The 17,044-nt window shown below is 34.4% G+C and overlaps 1 protein-coding gene across 3 annotated transcripts; it reads right to left on the bottom strand.

Annotated features, from left to right (window-relative positions):
- Positions 1-1,011: 1,011 nt before the first annotated feature.
- LOC128190021 (uncharacterized) lies at positions 1,012-6,963 on the bottom strand. Of its 3 annotated transcripts, none has more exons than XM_052861887.1 (4): positions 6,922-6,963; positions 3,396-3,794; positions 3,042-3,139; positions 1,012-2,765 (listed from the first exon to the last, which is right to left on the bottom strand). In XM_052861887.1, the coding sequence occupies exons 2-4, from the start codon at positions 3,786-3,788 to the stop codon at positions 1,094-1,096; spliced, it is 2,163 nt and encodes a 720-aa protein (XP_052717847.1). In that variant the 5' UTR covers positions 3,789-3,794; positions 6,922-6,963; the 3' UTR covers positions 1,012-1,093. The 3 variants fall into 3 exon arrangements, with proteins under 3 accessions (XP_052717847.1, XP_052717848.1, XP_052717849.1); XM_052861888.1 differs by lacking the exon at positions 6,922-6,963 and adding an exon at positions 4,972-5,060; XM_052861889.1 differs by lacking the exon at positions 6,922-6,963 and adding an exon at positions 4,736-4,872.
- Positions 6,964-17,044: the final 10,081 nt, after the last annotated feature.

Raw genomic sequence — 17,044 nt, 5'->3', positions numbered from 1 at the left:
TACTAGACAGACATATTTTTGTTTATAGTCGCTTACAAAATTTAGTCGCTCTCTGACGCTTTGCCGACATTAAAAGCATGAGAGAGAGAGAGAGAGAGAGAGAGAGAGAGAGAGAGAGAGAGAGAGAGAGAGAGAGAGAGAGAGAGAGAGAGAGAGATATTTTTTTTTCAGTCTTTACTACACAATATGCACAACGACACACCAAAAGAGCCCGGCTTTCAGTACTTCAGTACTTTGATTTTAATTATTATAATATCAATTGGAATCAGACTGATGACTTATTAAAGACGAATGGATTATTCCAGAAAAGCAAATCGATAAAAACTAGGATGCTCAACAAATTACCAATCGGATCTAGCTTAAAGTTTTAAAAGATTTTTGTCACAATCTTTATAATTTAGTAAAGAAAAATCAGCATATTTTAGGTTTAAAATTTCCATTCGGAGCTCTTCATCTTAAGGAGATCGATATATATTAATTTAAAAATGGCGACGGCCATTCAAACCCATTTTAAATAACCCATGGCTTTACAATGATGTCTTGCAGTTTAATACTCTTTCCCAGAATCCGGTTTCCATCCCTTTTTGTTAAATAGTTGGATATTCGTAGTTACAATTTGTCTATAGTTACATTAATTCACAAGATTTAAAAAAGTTCAAGAATTGTTTTAAACCACAAAACTCTAAACGGAATTATAAATTATGCATTTTTCTCTTCTATGTATAGATTTTTGCGTTATCGTTAAATGCTCAGTAGACACAAAAGTACCGATGGCTGGTCGAAAAAGAAAGATATACCCTGTATTAAATTGCCCCAAATGAGTGATAGAAGTCTCATGATGTATTCTGCCTTTACTTGTATTTTGCGGACATTTACCAAAATCCATCAAAACTCACGTATTAATTATTTTTATTTGTCTAAGAACGACTTAGAACGTTAATTATGCTGCAAACAAAACAAAAAGTGTATGGAAAAACAAGACTTTAAGTATTTATGTCTTTATCATTTTATTTGAAAAAGAAAATTATTTGCAAACTTGTAACACCAGGACCAATAATGAGTTGTCAATTAAGCATTAAATGACTACTTTTTTTTATGTCAGACATTTCTTCCACGGCCACTGTACTGACGGTGAACAATAGAAGACTAAGTAGATAGGGCTCCTCTGTTGAGAGGGACACCCACCGGGGACAAAGTTCCACTGACTCCTAACCGCTTGTCCATAGTCATCGCCATACATTTTTGGCGGCAAATTTGAAATATTGATGACCCCGGAACAAGTTCGGTAGGATGGCGGGTAGGATCCTGGGATGAGGCATTTAGGCTCACAGACTCGTCCTGAGGAATCGTAAGCAGTGAGAATGGCCTTACCTGGGCCTAGTTTAGGATGTTTCACCGCCACATAGGCAGTTGTCTCTGAGATCGGTTGTCTCTCGTCCATCACAGCGTGTTCTTTGAAATGTCCGTCGTAGGTCAGACCGTCAGAGCGGATGTACACTTTCTTCACTCCAGAGTTAACGTTCTTGCATGTCGGGAACTTAGCCACAACTTGGCCTCTGGTCTGATAAAAAAGAGGCCTGAGCGCCGTGTACACGAGGGGGTTATAAATGTCTACGCCAGGTATGAACTGGTCCCGAACGATAATTGGACTGTTGAAACCTGGTCCAGAAACATCTCTTTCGTTGATAATTTTCACCGGGATGTATGCCCATCTTGAGACATCACAAACGCCATCTAATGAAAATAAATTCTGCCGACCCCTCTCCAGCACAGGGGTCGTGCCATGGATTACAGCTGTTTTAGATGCGTACCTTGGTTTATGTGGCATGGTTGCTTTATGATTATTAAAACCGTATATTGTGAACGGATTGGCTAGTGAAGTTGGTTTGTGGGAAAGGTTCGATGTGTACTTTGGAAGCAGAGTTTGAATGTAAGCATTATCTCTCTTGTGTCTGACGTGTTCTGTTGAACGTGCAAATCGTGTTCTGGGGTCGTTAAACGTGTTAAAGAACTGGAAGTCGCCCATGTCCACTACTGGATTTTGGTTTGTGTCTGCGGTGCCACCGACTTCTGCAGCCGTAAGAGCAACACATCTATTTATAGTTGTACTGCATCGCAGAAACCGAGATCCGCCACACCCATCGGCGCACTCCGGAGAATTCGCATACGTGTACAATTCGCTGGTATATCTATTGCTGAAACCATCGAGATTTGTTACATTGGGGAAGCCATCCATGGCTCGATCGGGCTGATGTAGTGGTGAGTTTATGATCGGATAATCAGCTTCCGGATTTGCAGAGCCTAAGGCGATTTGCTTCTCTCTGAACCTCTCCCACACATAATCGACATGGGCGTGGTACATGAAGAAGACGGGGTCGTGAGCCGCTGTATTCAGTCTGGACATATCTCCTCCTACCCAGTTATGTACGTTGTTGTGCTGTCCCTCCAGAGTGTTGGCTAGCATTTCGTTGGTGCCCAAAACAATCTGTCTCGTCAAATTCACTGTAGGGTCGTTCAGGAACAAATCCAGACCTTCGGGTGTGAATAGGGACCCAATGACGCCGATATCACGTGACAGTCTCTGTCCGTCCGGTCGGGCTGGCCAGCCTGCAAATGGCCCGTTGACGACTATTCCGTCACCGTTTCCGACCAGTGCCGAGGAGAAGAAAGAAGTTAATGCGGGGTCGTCCATAACGAAGTCTTTGGATGAGTCCCAGTATGGGAGACTGACTGACGGATCCACGCGCCTCAAAGCTGTCTCAAATCTAAAAAGGTAGCAAAACAAGGGTGTTATTAATAAATATACTGTTTTACTAATTCTGCAATCGTCCCGTATTTAGTAGATTCACAAAGCAATCGACCACGTTGGCAAAACCAATGAAATTGGGAAGAGATACACATGTACATGATATTTGTACATCGTTAAACGTGTTAAAGTACATCGTTAAACGTGTTAAAGAACTGGAAGCTAGCATTATAAGTGTTTATTATAAGTGTTTCATAGGTATAGTCCATGATTGTACAGTATAATATAAACTTACGCTGTTAAATATTCTCTGTGCCATGCCAAAAATCCCGGCCCCTCATGACCTGACTGTAGGGCGATTCCTGTGTGCATATTTGCCAGGGCATCATAACTCTGTGCAACAAAGGATAATGATTATGAACAAATGAAACATTCTTTTACATACAGTACACGAAAATACAAACACGACTTACTAGTATATCAGCATACCATTACTTACAATAACAATAAATTGCCTAATAATGGTTTTCATCAATTTCATTAATCTAAAAAATAAAGTTTTCTGGCTGCACAGTACACTAAAGTGACTGAATCTTAAAGATGATGGTCCACACGACCATCAAAATTAATCAATAAATTAATCAATTACCCCATCGTTCTTCATAGCGTTGACGGCATTAAAGAAAGCTTCCCTCTCTGCGTCGCTTAGGGTTCTGAACTCCCTTCGTACAGCCACGGGTGTCGCAGCCTGCCTCTTGTACCGTTTGTAGCGCCGCTTGGATTCCATTTCCCGCTGGAGGGACCGGATGTAGTTAATATCTGACGTGCTCAGACTGACGTGGTAACGTGCAAATGACGTTTTCCATAAGTAGGAGTTGATACATCGGCTCTGAATGGAGTAAGCTGGCGTGTCTTGTACCCTGGCCATTCGTGAGTAGAAGTCATAACACTCCTTAAACAATCCCGGAAGTTTACATTCCCAGACTGCAGCGTGGGTTTCCAAGACGACGAGAAATATGGCGTAATATGAAGCCCACCGCATCTTGTGCTGAAAACATAGAGATATATCCATCAATACAAGCATGTAAAATGGGTACTGCTTAGTTGCCAATGTGCAAAAGAAAATTGTAAAGGGAAATCAAAAAGTTCATTTCCAGTCCCGGTAATTAAAATGCTATACTTGATTGCGGTTAACGTCAAAACCATGTCAACTGAACGTAAAATATGTCCCTTTGGGTCCGATAATCAACCCCGATGACCTCGGTAGTTAAATAAGCATTAAACAAGAGGACATGCTCATTAAAGTGATAGGAGCTTTATTTGAAACTTTAGTTTCCTACAGTTTCCTTGAACTTCGTCTATTCTGTCAAATTTAGTTAGTGTAACAAGCGTGAAGTTTTAGACACGTTTCGTATTTTGCAGGGTTTTTCCCCTTTTATATAAAAAAATTACAGAAATGGTAATATAACAAAAACTTGTCAGTTGAACCTTTGAATCTAACATCACGTAACGTCATTATTCACCACACATTTCTTGTAAATAAAACGGAAAATAACAAAGATAAAAAATTTAAGATTTTGGCAAATAAATAGGGAAATAAGACCAAATGAATCAGGTGTTTTACAAATAAGTGCAATATACAGTGTACTTTGATTTTACTTCATTTTTAAAGATTTGACAAAATAAAAATTATTGAAACATAAGCAGAAAATTTAAAGTTTAAAACTCTATCGATCCCTACGTACAATTGATAAAAATTACAATTTGATTGTCTTTAATATCGTTAAAATGTTAAAAGAATTAGATAAAATTATAATTATATCTGAAAAAAATGCTGATCAAATATCTTGTATATTCAGTTGTTTATTGTCAATTTACAAAATTCCGTTTAGTTTACTGTTAAAATTGAATTATCGAAGATAAATAAGAAAAGTCAGATGTATGCTTCACAGTTTGTACTGAAAAAAAGATACTAATTATTAATCTTACCTTACAAGTTTTTAAGTGTTAATTGTATTCCCTTTTGCCAAGAATGTATATAAATTTTGAGTACTAGTATCGAATTAAAAAAACTTCAGAAATCTACCGATAAAATATAAAGCGCATCTGTGCAAATCCAATCCGTGTCTATTTAGCAAATTTGCTTGTTTTCGGAAATTTATGACAAAGAGAACTAGTTATAAAAAATGAATCTATTAAGAATGTTAAATAACAGACAAGGTTACCTGACAATCTGTGAAATGCACAACCTAGGCTTGAGTACTCAGTGGTTTGTCAGATTTTATACGAGCAATCTGGCACGATGAATTTAAGGACTTCCCCCTTAATTAAATAATGTCTGATAGGCAAATCTCCATAACTAAATTAAACAATCATTTACACTTTCCTGACCTTTTCAAGAATCAGTCAATTCTATTTGTCTATGATATTGTTATTTTAGATAATCTATTTTACAGAAAGAATATAACGTGCACTGCATTATTATCTTTATGTTGGCACCAGTATCTATCTATCTATCTATCTATCTATCTATCTATCTATCTATCTATCTATCTATCTATCTATCTATCTATCTATCTATCTATCTATCTATCTATCTATCTATCTATCTATCTATCCATCCATCCATCCATCCATCCATTAATCTCTCTGTCTATCTGTCTAGCTTTCTTTAATTCTGTTGTTTAACATTTTTATCTGTATATTTTTATAAATCAAAAATAATTTACACAAATATGTTAAAAGCGTATATTAAACGAAAGTTACACAACTATATAAGTTGGATTACTGAATTTAACTCTAACACAGTAACAAAATTTGGAATTTCGGGATCTTTTTAGATTTCTATTGGACAAAAACATACACATATACCAGATTACAAAGTCAATGGCACCTTTATTAAACCAGTGCCTTTCAGCACGGATTCATGATTCTATTATCCTTATGCCTGATTTAACTTGATACATAACTTCAGTCTTTCTCAGATTTTAGTTCATTCACAACGCAAAGCGAAATACAAAGGGGCGTTGAACCAAAAGGCTGAACAATAAAACAAAAGAAAGGTCACTAGGGGGTAGGGGGCACTCCCCATTCACTGCAATGAACATCATTCTTTCATTACTTTACATGTCCTGTTTTTCAGCGCTCGGGAATTAGAGAAGCTAAAGACACGACAATCATTAGCCTATTCTTAAATTGACTGGGAGATTTTTTTTTTAAAAAGAGTGATTAAAAACTGCATGTTTAAATTTAAATAACGTTTAAAGTGAAACTTCAAAGTTTATCTACGTTAATTTATGTTTGAAACACATAAATATATAAATCTGCTAAAAAGATCACGTGACCATTGTTTCCTGCCCTTAAAGTCATCGTCCTGTAAGTTTTGTTTTTGTTATTTTGGAGAAAATATATGTTGGACTTAGCAATTATGATAATTAAACAAAATGATTTAAAACAAAGTGTAAATGTTTTCCTGGTCTTATTTTGCCTACGTCACCCACAAAAGTAAATTCAAGCACGCGTCCTATATACTTGTCAGAAACAACTTTGCAACAAAGACGTTGCAAAAAATTGTTGTCCGTACCTTTATGCCAGCTAAAAATTCAGTTTTGCTTTTCCAATTCAATGCAACGTTAACCTCTGACGAAAACTGGATGATAGTGAAAAAACTATCTGAATTTGCACATAACCGCAGTTTTGTGTTTGCCTGTTTTTTTTTTGGGGGGGGGGGGGGGTAGGGGTAGGTATATCTGTCCATCATTGTCAATTCAATGGTCTAAAAAAAACCTAGGTGAAATTAAATTTTTGAAAAAAGATTACATTTTAAAGATGATCTGGGATATTAAAGTTTGTAGATGCGTGTATTACACATCAAGCTGACTTGGGAAAATATTACCAGCAAAGGTCATTCAAAAATATGTCATGGAGCACATACAAATAAGACTGACCACTCGCTTGTCCTGACAAGCGAGTGGTCAGTCTTATTTGTATGTGCTCCATGACATATTTTTGAATGATAATTGTTAACCAAAAAAAAATACAGTTAATTAAGAGAAAATTTTAAAATTTTGCACACCTCCTCTACTCTCTCCTTGACTTTATGTAAACACACTCGAGATGTTAGTAAATAAAAATTTAGCTCCATTTCGAAACATTAGGTTGTTCGTTTTACCTACCTTGATGGCAAAATTCACCAGGGACGTCCTGTGCGATGCAATTTCTTCCACTAATTGTAGATCATGTTGTCCCTTTATCATATAGCTCTTGACGTTATTTTAAGTAATTATCATAAAACTAAATAACAGATGACACACGCCGTAAATCCCGATTTATTAAATACTTTCAGGTTTTTTTGGTCATTATAATCACTTTATTAGTTTTAGTTGACATTTTCAAATGTCACAATATTGCTTTCTTTTCTGACAGTTTTCTCTTCATATATTTATAGGTACCTTCCTTAACAAGAGAAATCACCAATTGATTTATGTACAGTTATTCTTCAGTTTTACCCAAAATGTTAAGATCTACATACTTTGCCGGTTTGAAGTTTTTACTGATTTAAATTAATGTTTTAATTATAGTTTTTATCAGTGTTTTAAATGCATAGTACTTTTTGAGGAATACAAGATTTGCAGGTACACGTCTGAATCTGCTTTTCAAGCTGACTCTGGTCCTTTTAAGCTGAAACAGATCTTTAATGCTGAAAAAGATCCAACAGGGCTACCACAGATCCTACAGGACTGACACTGGTCCTATAGGACTGACACAAGTTTTATAAGACCGACACGGGTCCTATAAGACTAACAAAGGCCTTATAGGACTGACGTGTCCTACAGGGCTGATGCAAATAATATAGAGCAGACAAAGATCCTAAAGGACTAGCACAATTCCTACAGTGCATACGCAGATTCTACAGAGTTAAACGGATCCTTCAAGGCTGATACAGGCACTGAAACAAATCAAACAGGAATGATACAGATCCTTACATAAATTCTACAGGGCTGGCGCAAACCATACACAGATCCTATATATAGGACTAGTACAAATCTTAGAGTATTGACGCAGATCCTATAAGGCTGACTCATATTGTAAAAGGGTTGTTCTAGAAGTAATGTCACAGATGCGATAAAATCCTGAAAAATGCGCGTAAAAGACAAAATCTTGTGCTTTGAGATATCTATCTATTTCAATTCAGATCTGAAAAGTTTGATGCATTATAAACAAATAAATATTTCTGAAGTTCAACTATTTTGTAGAGCGTGAAGCAAGGATAGTCGCCGCACGCTAGCGACGCCATTTCTAGATCTTTGGCGTTCTGGTAGAATTTTGTAATTAAGTACTCTATAAAAATTGGCCACGATGCTCTTTGATTTTTTACTTTTTTTCATAAAGTAACTAGTTAATCGTTTTGTAATCGATGGGGTAGTATATTGGATATTATTTAAAGTGTGATCAGTTTGTCAAGGTCTCTTCAAGAGGTCATGAACGTAGCTTTATGATATAGCTCATGACGTAAGAACCCAGTATTAACTTTCCTTCAGAGCGTATGTCTTCTGTCTACTATTTATTTATTAACATGACATATGCTTTTATTAGATATTGGAACCACGTTAAGGTTACATTGTTCACTCGCTCTCAATTTTAAGTTGATATATCAATTCCAGTACATTTTTTGGTGATTTCTGTCCATCGAGGCAAAAAATGCCTCGTATCATTAATTGGCATGCCCAGTCTTTTTATTCCTTGGTCTAGAGACAAATAGCATTGCGTAGATATCCGAAATGAACGGTAACGATCCTTAATTTTTTTTTAAAACAGAAAAAAATTTGTTTCAAAATATTATGTTAAGTGGATCTTTTTCAAATTATGTTATTTATACCAAAAAACAAACATTAGAAAGGCGTAAATTCATGACGCGGTGATGTCACGTATATATCATGCTATATAAACATCAATATCTTGTTAAGTGTTCAATGAAATTTAATCAAAATTTTACTTCAAATTAGAGTTTTTATAAGGAAAATTTTGATGTATCATTTATACAATACAGCGCCAGTGTGAAATGCGGTCTATAGTGTGACATTACTTTTTAATCAACCCTTGAACATTACTGACTTCAGTGTTGACACAGATCCTACAAGGCTGACGCTATTCCTTTAGGACTGACAAAAAATCCTAACATAGCTGATACGTTCCTGCAGTATTGATATGGGAACTGTATTACAGTTTTGCTTTGCTAGTTAAACTTAGATATTGTGTTGTATTTTTGTATTTGTAAATGATTAACATTGTAATTTGTATTCAAAGTAAAACTCAGTTCTTACAATGATAACACAAAAGGTATTGTAATCAATTTTTACTGCGACATTTTAAGTTTTGATTACACAAGAGTGCCTTCAATAAATATTACAAGTGTATAAGTACACATTTTTGCGTTTCATAATTGTTAAACCCGGATGATTTTCATACAAATACCTAATCTTGTTTTGTATTGTTCGATAATGGCAAACTTGGCCCTGGTTACATTGTATGATTAAGGTATGTTTTTACTCTTAAGAATCATTTTAACAAGACCTTGGACTTTCAGTAGGACTTAGCTATCTAATTCTTGCATCAAAACAAGTTAAAAATGACGCGGTTTCAAGCGAAATATGCACCAATTGCGTGGTCTTAGCTCAAAAGCCAGACAAATCTTGTTGATTTCAGAGAGCCATGGCTGAGTGGCCGACACTGAAACAGACAGGCTTACGTCACATTGCTGTTTGTCACAACTACCCAAGGTCCAAGTTTTTGTTAAAATGGTTCTAGTATGCAATTCATACCATATATACATGTGATAAGAAAAGGAACACTGTGCCGGATAATAATGCCAGTGCCATGGTGACATTTTTGCACCCGTCTAAGCTGCATATATCGAAAATTCAAATATGCCATATGATAAACTATTGCTTAAAGAGTTAACAACCACCTTTGTTATCATTGTATCTCACCTGTCAGGTGAGATATTTACCTTTCAAAAATAAATTCCTACAGGAAAATATTTTTTCCCATAGGAAAAACAATATTCCTATAGGTAATTTGAAATTTCCTATCGGAATACAAGAACTTCCTATAGGTATATCAATTCCGATAGGATTTTATAAAATCCGATAGGAAAACTCAATATCCTATAGGAAAACTACATGCCTGAATCAAAATCCTACAAGAAATACCATTCTCCTATAGGAAATATAATTCCTATATGACTTTTAAAAAATCCTATAGGATTGTCAATATTTCCTGTAGGAGAATCAATTCTCCTATGGGAATTATCATTTTCCTATGTGATATTAATTTTAAATGTTAATATCTCACCTGTCAGGTGAAACACACTAAAAACAAAAGTGGTTATATACTCTTTAGACAATGGTGTATCATTTGGTATGTATGGATTTTTCCGAAACTGCATCTTAATCGGGTGCCAAAAAACCACCTTGGCACTGGCATAATTATCCGGCACAGTGTTATAATTAAAGCTTCAGCATTTTTCTTTTTAAACGTATTGGACAGTCCCCACTGCATTCATATTTCCTTTGATCCACCAAAGAAAGCATGTATATCTGCTAAATAATAATCATAAAGAGAATATTTACCCAATTAAAAAATGCATTGCATAAATAACCTTCAGAGAGGCACGATTTTGGAATCTGTGGTCAAGAAAAAAGACGTTTAATTTGTATCATCTTGCTAAGCTGTATAAATGTTTCTCTAATAATGTGGGTTTCTCAGAAAGATTTATTATTTTATTAATTGTCGAACAACCACCTAAGTTGTTAGGGGAGGACGAAAACTCTGTTAGTTTTTGATTTATTTATTAAGAAAGGTAAAGTTCATATATGATATTTTGTTGATGTCGAAATGTTTCCTTCGATGCATTCTAAGAATTATAAATAAAAGTTTTAATAATAGCTTAATTGGAATTTAATGGCATTTTAAAACGATAAAACGTATGATTTACATGTATACATTGTATGAACATATTTCACTCACAGCCATTAATTAGTAATCAATCTCTCTCTCTCTCTCTCTCTCTCTCATCTCTCTCTCTCTCTCTCTCTCTCTCTCTCTCTCTCATATGCACATCCCGTTGTTTTGAACACATATTTGATTAATTTAAACATTTAAATATTTGTCATTAATTAAGACTCATCAAAGATCCATTGATTATTTCGAAGACCTTTGGTCAAATCTACATAAATATTTTTTATAATTAAAATTAGTATATAGAAAAGAACTCTTTTTTGATTTTGAATTTTTATTTGGAGATAATGACAACCCAAAGTTATTAAATTTTGACGACAATCATTCATTTTTCACATTTAAAATGTACTGTTACAAGGTTGAATATCGTTCATATGCACATTAATCAATTCATTTCGTAGATTGAAGATTTGAATTAATGAGATGATTAAAATTCAGTAATGATTTGTCTATTGTTATATTGAATTTATCAAAGGTGATTTACCGACAATGAAATTTGTGACGTACGCGTCTTTAATCTACAGTAAAAATTAAGCAGATCATCTCTCTCTCTCTCTCTCTCCAAATTAAAACCTAACAACCTCCCCTCCAAAAGACAAAAACATTTATTTATCCAATACTCTCTTCCCCCGATAAACTGAGTTTTAAATATCAACACTCCATCTACACAGTTTCCAATTTTTTCATTAATTGTGGTAACTTATTTCGAAATTTTATGCAGAAATGTCAGATAAGGTAAGGAAAACTCATGAACATATTGTTCATGCATATCATTTAAATTGTGGCATCGAATTACAACTAGTATTCAAAATAGTGAAAATGTGATAAATAATATACTTGTCATAATTCACAGATATGGAAGTACATATATAGTTATTATAAGTACTCTAATTAACTTTTTCAGAATTGATTGGTTAATTAACTCCTTTCGTAAAAGTGAAATACAAAACTGTCATTTATAAGAGTCCCATAAACACTCACATGTTATATTAATATCTGAATGTTATAACTTTTGTTAAGTTAATTAAGAACAGTCATCCTCGCTAGCCATGCCAGTGGCGTCGGAAGCAAATTGAAAGTAGGGGGGGGGGGCTAGACTAATCCTCAGAAATCTTGACAAGCAATAAAAAAAAGAACAACATAAAACATAAAAACTTCATTCACAAAATCATGAAAATCCTAATCCCGGGGGGGGGGGGGGGGGCTACTCTACCTATTACTCTTCAATCTCAAGGTAAATTTAGGAACTATTATCTTTCCTGCGAGAAAAAGTGGGGGGGGGGGGGGGGGGGCTGAACCCTCCATGATGCTATGTGCCTAATGGTTAGGTTTAACTTTGCTAAAAAAGCCCAGTCCCCCCCCCCCCCCCCCCCGGTTCCAACGCCTATGCATGCAGGGGAAAAAACAGTAAGTCAACCCACTGTCTGTGTAGCCTACAGTATTATATACGTTATATATGCTTATGCAAACTTTTTCTCAATTTAACACCCACCCCCCACACACACACACACTCGCACAATTGATGAAAGCAATTGGACAGAGAGCTATATATATATATATATATATATATATATATATATATATATATATATATATATATATATATATATATATATATATATATATATATATATATATATATATATATATATCTTTTTCATATCAGCCAATGTTTATATTTATCTCAGTGAAAATGAATAAGAAATGTTAGCTGCAAAACTGTAGATTTACGGGAATGTCCTATAGAAAATAGAAATGCACGTCGTACACTTTTAACTTCAATTCCATTGTTTATTTCCTTATTTTCCCTTCAATTTTTACATGCTTCCAAATAATGGGGAGGGGCAGCTCCATAATAATTCATTTTTTTTATGTAAATTTTTGAAATTGATGTTTGCAAACATGCCTGATGAAAGGGAATATCCAATTCCTTTTATTTTTCATCGCAAATGGCCAATGTTGTGAAAAAAAAACTTGCTGAATTGGGTTTGGGATGGTGATCGTTGATGGTTGTTACGAGCGCATCTTCATCCAAACCATTTTATGTAAATTATGAGAGTAATGATAAATAGTATTCATAATCAAGTAAAATATTCATACAATATATTCTGTGGCAAGTATAGTTCATTCAACTTTCAATATGGAAGGAGGATAACTCTTGATATTTACAAAGAAAATAATCGAAATATGCTCGCCTTTTCTTATCTAGAATGCATTTCTGCATGTGCTGCAATAGCATCATTGTCGTTATTTTAGGTCGACTTCCGGTTGGCGGTAAGGTATAATAAAGTACTCGATGCTGGCATTGACCCGTTTATTTTTTTCAAGGTTACATGCATTATAATAAACTATTTTTCTAGGCTAACCTGTTATGCAATTATTGGATTGTAAAGTTATGAAAAAAAAATTGAACAATAATTTCTGTAGACTAGCGTCGTTTTTAAAAGTGGTGGGACCAGACTTGTCCAAAAAAATCTTGACAAGCAATGATCATTCAATTCTCTATTCAAATTTAAGGAAAATGTTTGCTGCGAGAGAAAGTGGTCACTGATGCTTCGTGCATTTATAGTAAACACAAGACTGACCCGTGCGTGCATGAGTTGACATTGCATGTATCGGACATTTTTATTAATTTCACTACACTCTCCTTAGTTAGAATAATCTAACTGTGTCTCAGGACAGGCCCTAGCCAGAGTTAGAATGCGCCCCCAATTGCAAATACTTGTAATGCAGAAAATTGCAGAATCGCTCCGAAACGATTTTGTAAACTGTAGAAAATTAATGAAGTTGCATTGAAAATAACAATCAAATTAATCCTAATAAACCTTTTCGAGACTGTAAATACCTTTCATCTAAAAATTATATAATGGAAGAATTCAACACCGTTTCACCTACGTTTTTAACTCAGTTAAAACTCTCGGGATTTTTCATGGTAATTTATGCACTGTGTTAGAGTTATCTCGCATATTTTCTTTGCTACAGAGGCACTATATCGTTAAACCGGGTCCGTAGGACATTTATCATTATCAAATATTTTCTTTGCTATCATGAAGACAAAAATAAGTACTAAGCTGATATCAGAAACATAAATAATAATGTTATTTGTGTCTCTGGTTGATATCATTTGTTATTTTATAATTTCTCTCATAAGAAATCATAAATATATATGAACAGAATATATAGCAAATCCAATGAAAATTTCACGTATTTGTATAATATGATTATCGTTTTTGAGTTTATCCTAGCAAATATAATATTGTGGAAACATAAACTATAAACATGCTAAAGAGCTTCCCGTGATTAAGCGTGAACAACTGTGGATGTAATGCGCACGCGTAATGACTGTAAATAAATCCAGATGATTTCCCGAATTTTTTGAGAAATTTTCGTTGATTATTAATGAGTGGAGCTTAATTGAGAAAAAATATAAACAAATTGCTAATCTTCAAGTACCAATGATGTTTAAATATATAAAATAAAAGACAGTACTCTTCGGATTTATCGGTATTAAAGGCCAAAAATTCGAGTCTATATATTATTTTAATATAGTCTTATAGAAGATTAATCCGAACAAGTGCATAGAAAGGTTGTCAATGTTCAGATATATATTTTCGAACAAGTCAATCCATTTTTATTCATCGTTCATCTTCACGTCCTGATCGAGTTTGTCTACACGTGCCAGGTGCACGTGTTATAACCAAAAATAGAAGTTTTCGAAGACAAAGACAGGAACATTCAGGACAAAAAATAGTTATGCCTCTAAGACATTGATATTCGTGGGGAACGAGAATTGATTTGTTCTGATTAAAACTAAATTTTTTTGTTACGAAACCCAAGATTGTCTGATATGTAACGAACGACGACTTTTGTAATATATAGATATGGATTATAAAATCATATCCCGGATTAACATAAATAAGTGTTAGAAGATAAAAGTAGTTTTTTAATTCAGATTTGAAAGACCGACAAAAATTAATGTATAAAATCGTTTTGAGTTGGGTTTTCTTTAACTGCGCCTTATTTTTTTTCCAGCGCTCTCTTCGGTTAAGCCACTTGAATTTTCACTTGATATTCAAATATCCACCATTAAATCTAACTGTCATTGATATGGATTTTGTTTTTTATATCTGAATATAAAAATATGTTATGTGAATTTGTCACGATAACATCACGTTTTAAAAAATATCTGGGAGACCAGCCCAGTTTACAGTCAGACAATTACCCAGGAATATATATATAATCATGGATAATTTTTAATCCACTCTTCTATATGTAATGTATTTTCAGCGTTTCTATAATAAAGAAATTACATTTCAGGCAGAATGCAAACTAACAAAAATATTTTGAGTAAAAATATGTATGCATCATGTTCATGTTTTAAAGAATGTTGGTACGAATTTTACTGGAGTGGTGGTAACATTGACTTTCAAAAGCACCATTTACAAAATGTGTAACTAAGCATAACAGACACTTTCCGTTAAAACGATCCCTTTTGAACTATTGTAACATTGCTGACGTATCGTTATTTGGGGTTATTTTTTACACAAACGTTTAACCATACGTTTATTTTTTAAGCCCCAAAATATTTAGAGTGACCCCCCCCCCCCCCATTTACCAAACATGATGTTTTTTTCTGTTGAAGCCTGTTGGTATGGTAATCGTGTTCAAAATTCCAGACATGAAAACTTGTAAATCCGAATATGCATCCGTGTTGGTGTGTATAGTGTATACATGTGTCTGGGTATGAATTTGTGTAGTTCTAATCGTGTAACCTATAAAGCTCGGACAGTTAACTCCACAGGCTTCAATCTAATTCCTCATTGAGCTCTAAAATCCTGTTTGTTACTTACATGTAACCTGTCACTATAATACGCATTTCCATCTGTTGGGTTTGCATTTGGTACAATTTCTCCGTTTTCTGAAATCCACAAATGAAAAATCTACAAGTTTGTCAATTTTTTTTTACATGACCATAGAAATGCATCTTAGCTAGCCAAGGGTTTTCGGTCCACTTTGCTTCCCATTTATGGGGAGCAAAGTGGACCGAAAACCCTTGGCTAGCGAAGATGATAGAAATGATGTCACCAATAGAAATGCTAATTGCAGGAAAAGGCATGTCGTATCGTCGGAATGGGGACGGAAATAAAAAAAATAATATTATTATTTTATCTCTAGATAAAAACATTTTTTAGGAAGTGTGATTTTATGGTAAATAAATCATGAGCTTGGTCTACATTTTATCAAGAGAATATATACAAAATTTTACATATCATGACTGTTTAAATATATACATATACACGCATTTTTATCATCTAAGAGTACAAGTAACATACTGTTAAAGTATAGAGCTCGACTGAATAAAGAAAATATCACAAAAAGCAACGTAATTGCTACCACAATGTTGGAATAAGACCTCCCCCCCAAAATGAGTTAAATTTGTTACGGTTTACAAAGATTAAATAGTGCAGCGCTAGCAGGTCATTGTTTCAAACATAATATTTTGTCCAAGTTTTTTTTAAAGAAAGGAATGGCTTGAGGTCTGCTTACAGCAACTTTGCTGTATAATTTTGATAAGTTCTAAATTATTTAGGGTGTACGGACCCTCCCCCATCCACGCCCTTTTTTAGATCCGCACATGAAGTTTTTCAATTTTCAATTTCCTTCTCTGAGCTAACGTAACTTTTACTTTTAGTAAGCCTCTTGCCAGGTAAGCATTAGTAAGGAAAATGCTGACAAAGTTCGTTAACTCCTAACGTAGATACTTGATCATCTATCGGGCGCAGGTGTTGTGGCAGCACATCTACTAATTAGTGTCCTGCTGTTATGATGGAAAATAATGATTAAGTTTTCATACCTTCAGGAAAAAAGCAGATCTGCATGCAGGGAAACTCCAAAATGCGACCTGACATCTTTCCAGCTGTTTTTTTTTTAAATTCGAAGTCTGAAATTGTCGAGGCCCTTGATTAAGTTTAAAATTCCAAACCTATCCAAAACAATAAATCCTCGTAGTCGTATATGAGTTGAATGAACGTGGTATTGAAACGATGTGACTTTTTGCATTCTTATTAAGGGTACTCAACACCCCATGACTTTAACCTTTTTATGACAGTACGACACAAAATGTCGATTTCAACCCATTTTGAAACTGTTAATAATACCAAAACTGGATGTGTATTTGATAATCTCTGTCTATAAACCTGAAAGTCCCGAGTTTGAATACAGCAAGGACATTTGTTTCTATGAATAGAGATAAATTTTTAAAAGTTGAATTTTCCCCTC

This window comes from Crassostrea angulata, chromosome 6 (assembly GCF_025612915.1).
Source record: "Crassostrea angulata isolate pt1a10 chromosome 6, ASM2561291v2, whole genome shotgun sequence".
NCBI lineage: Eukaryota > Metazoa > Mollusca > Bivalvia > Ostreida > Ostreidae > Magallana > Magallana angulata.
The sequence above is the reverse complement of the archived record's forward strand: the minus strand, read 5'-3'. Positions and strand labels throughout refer to the sequence as shown.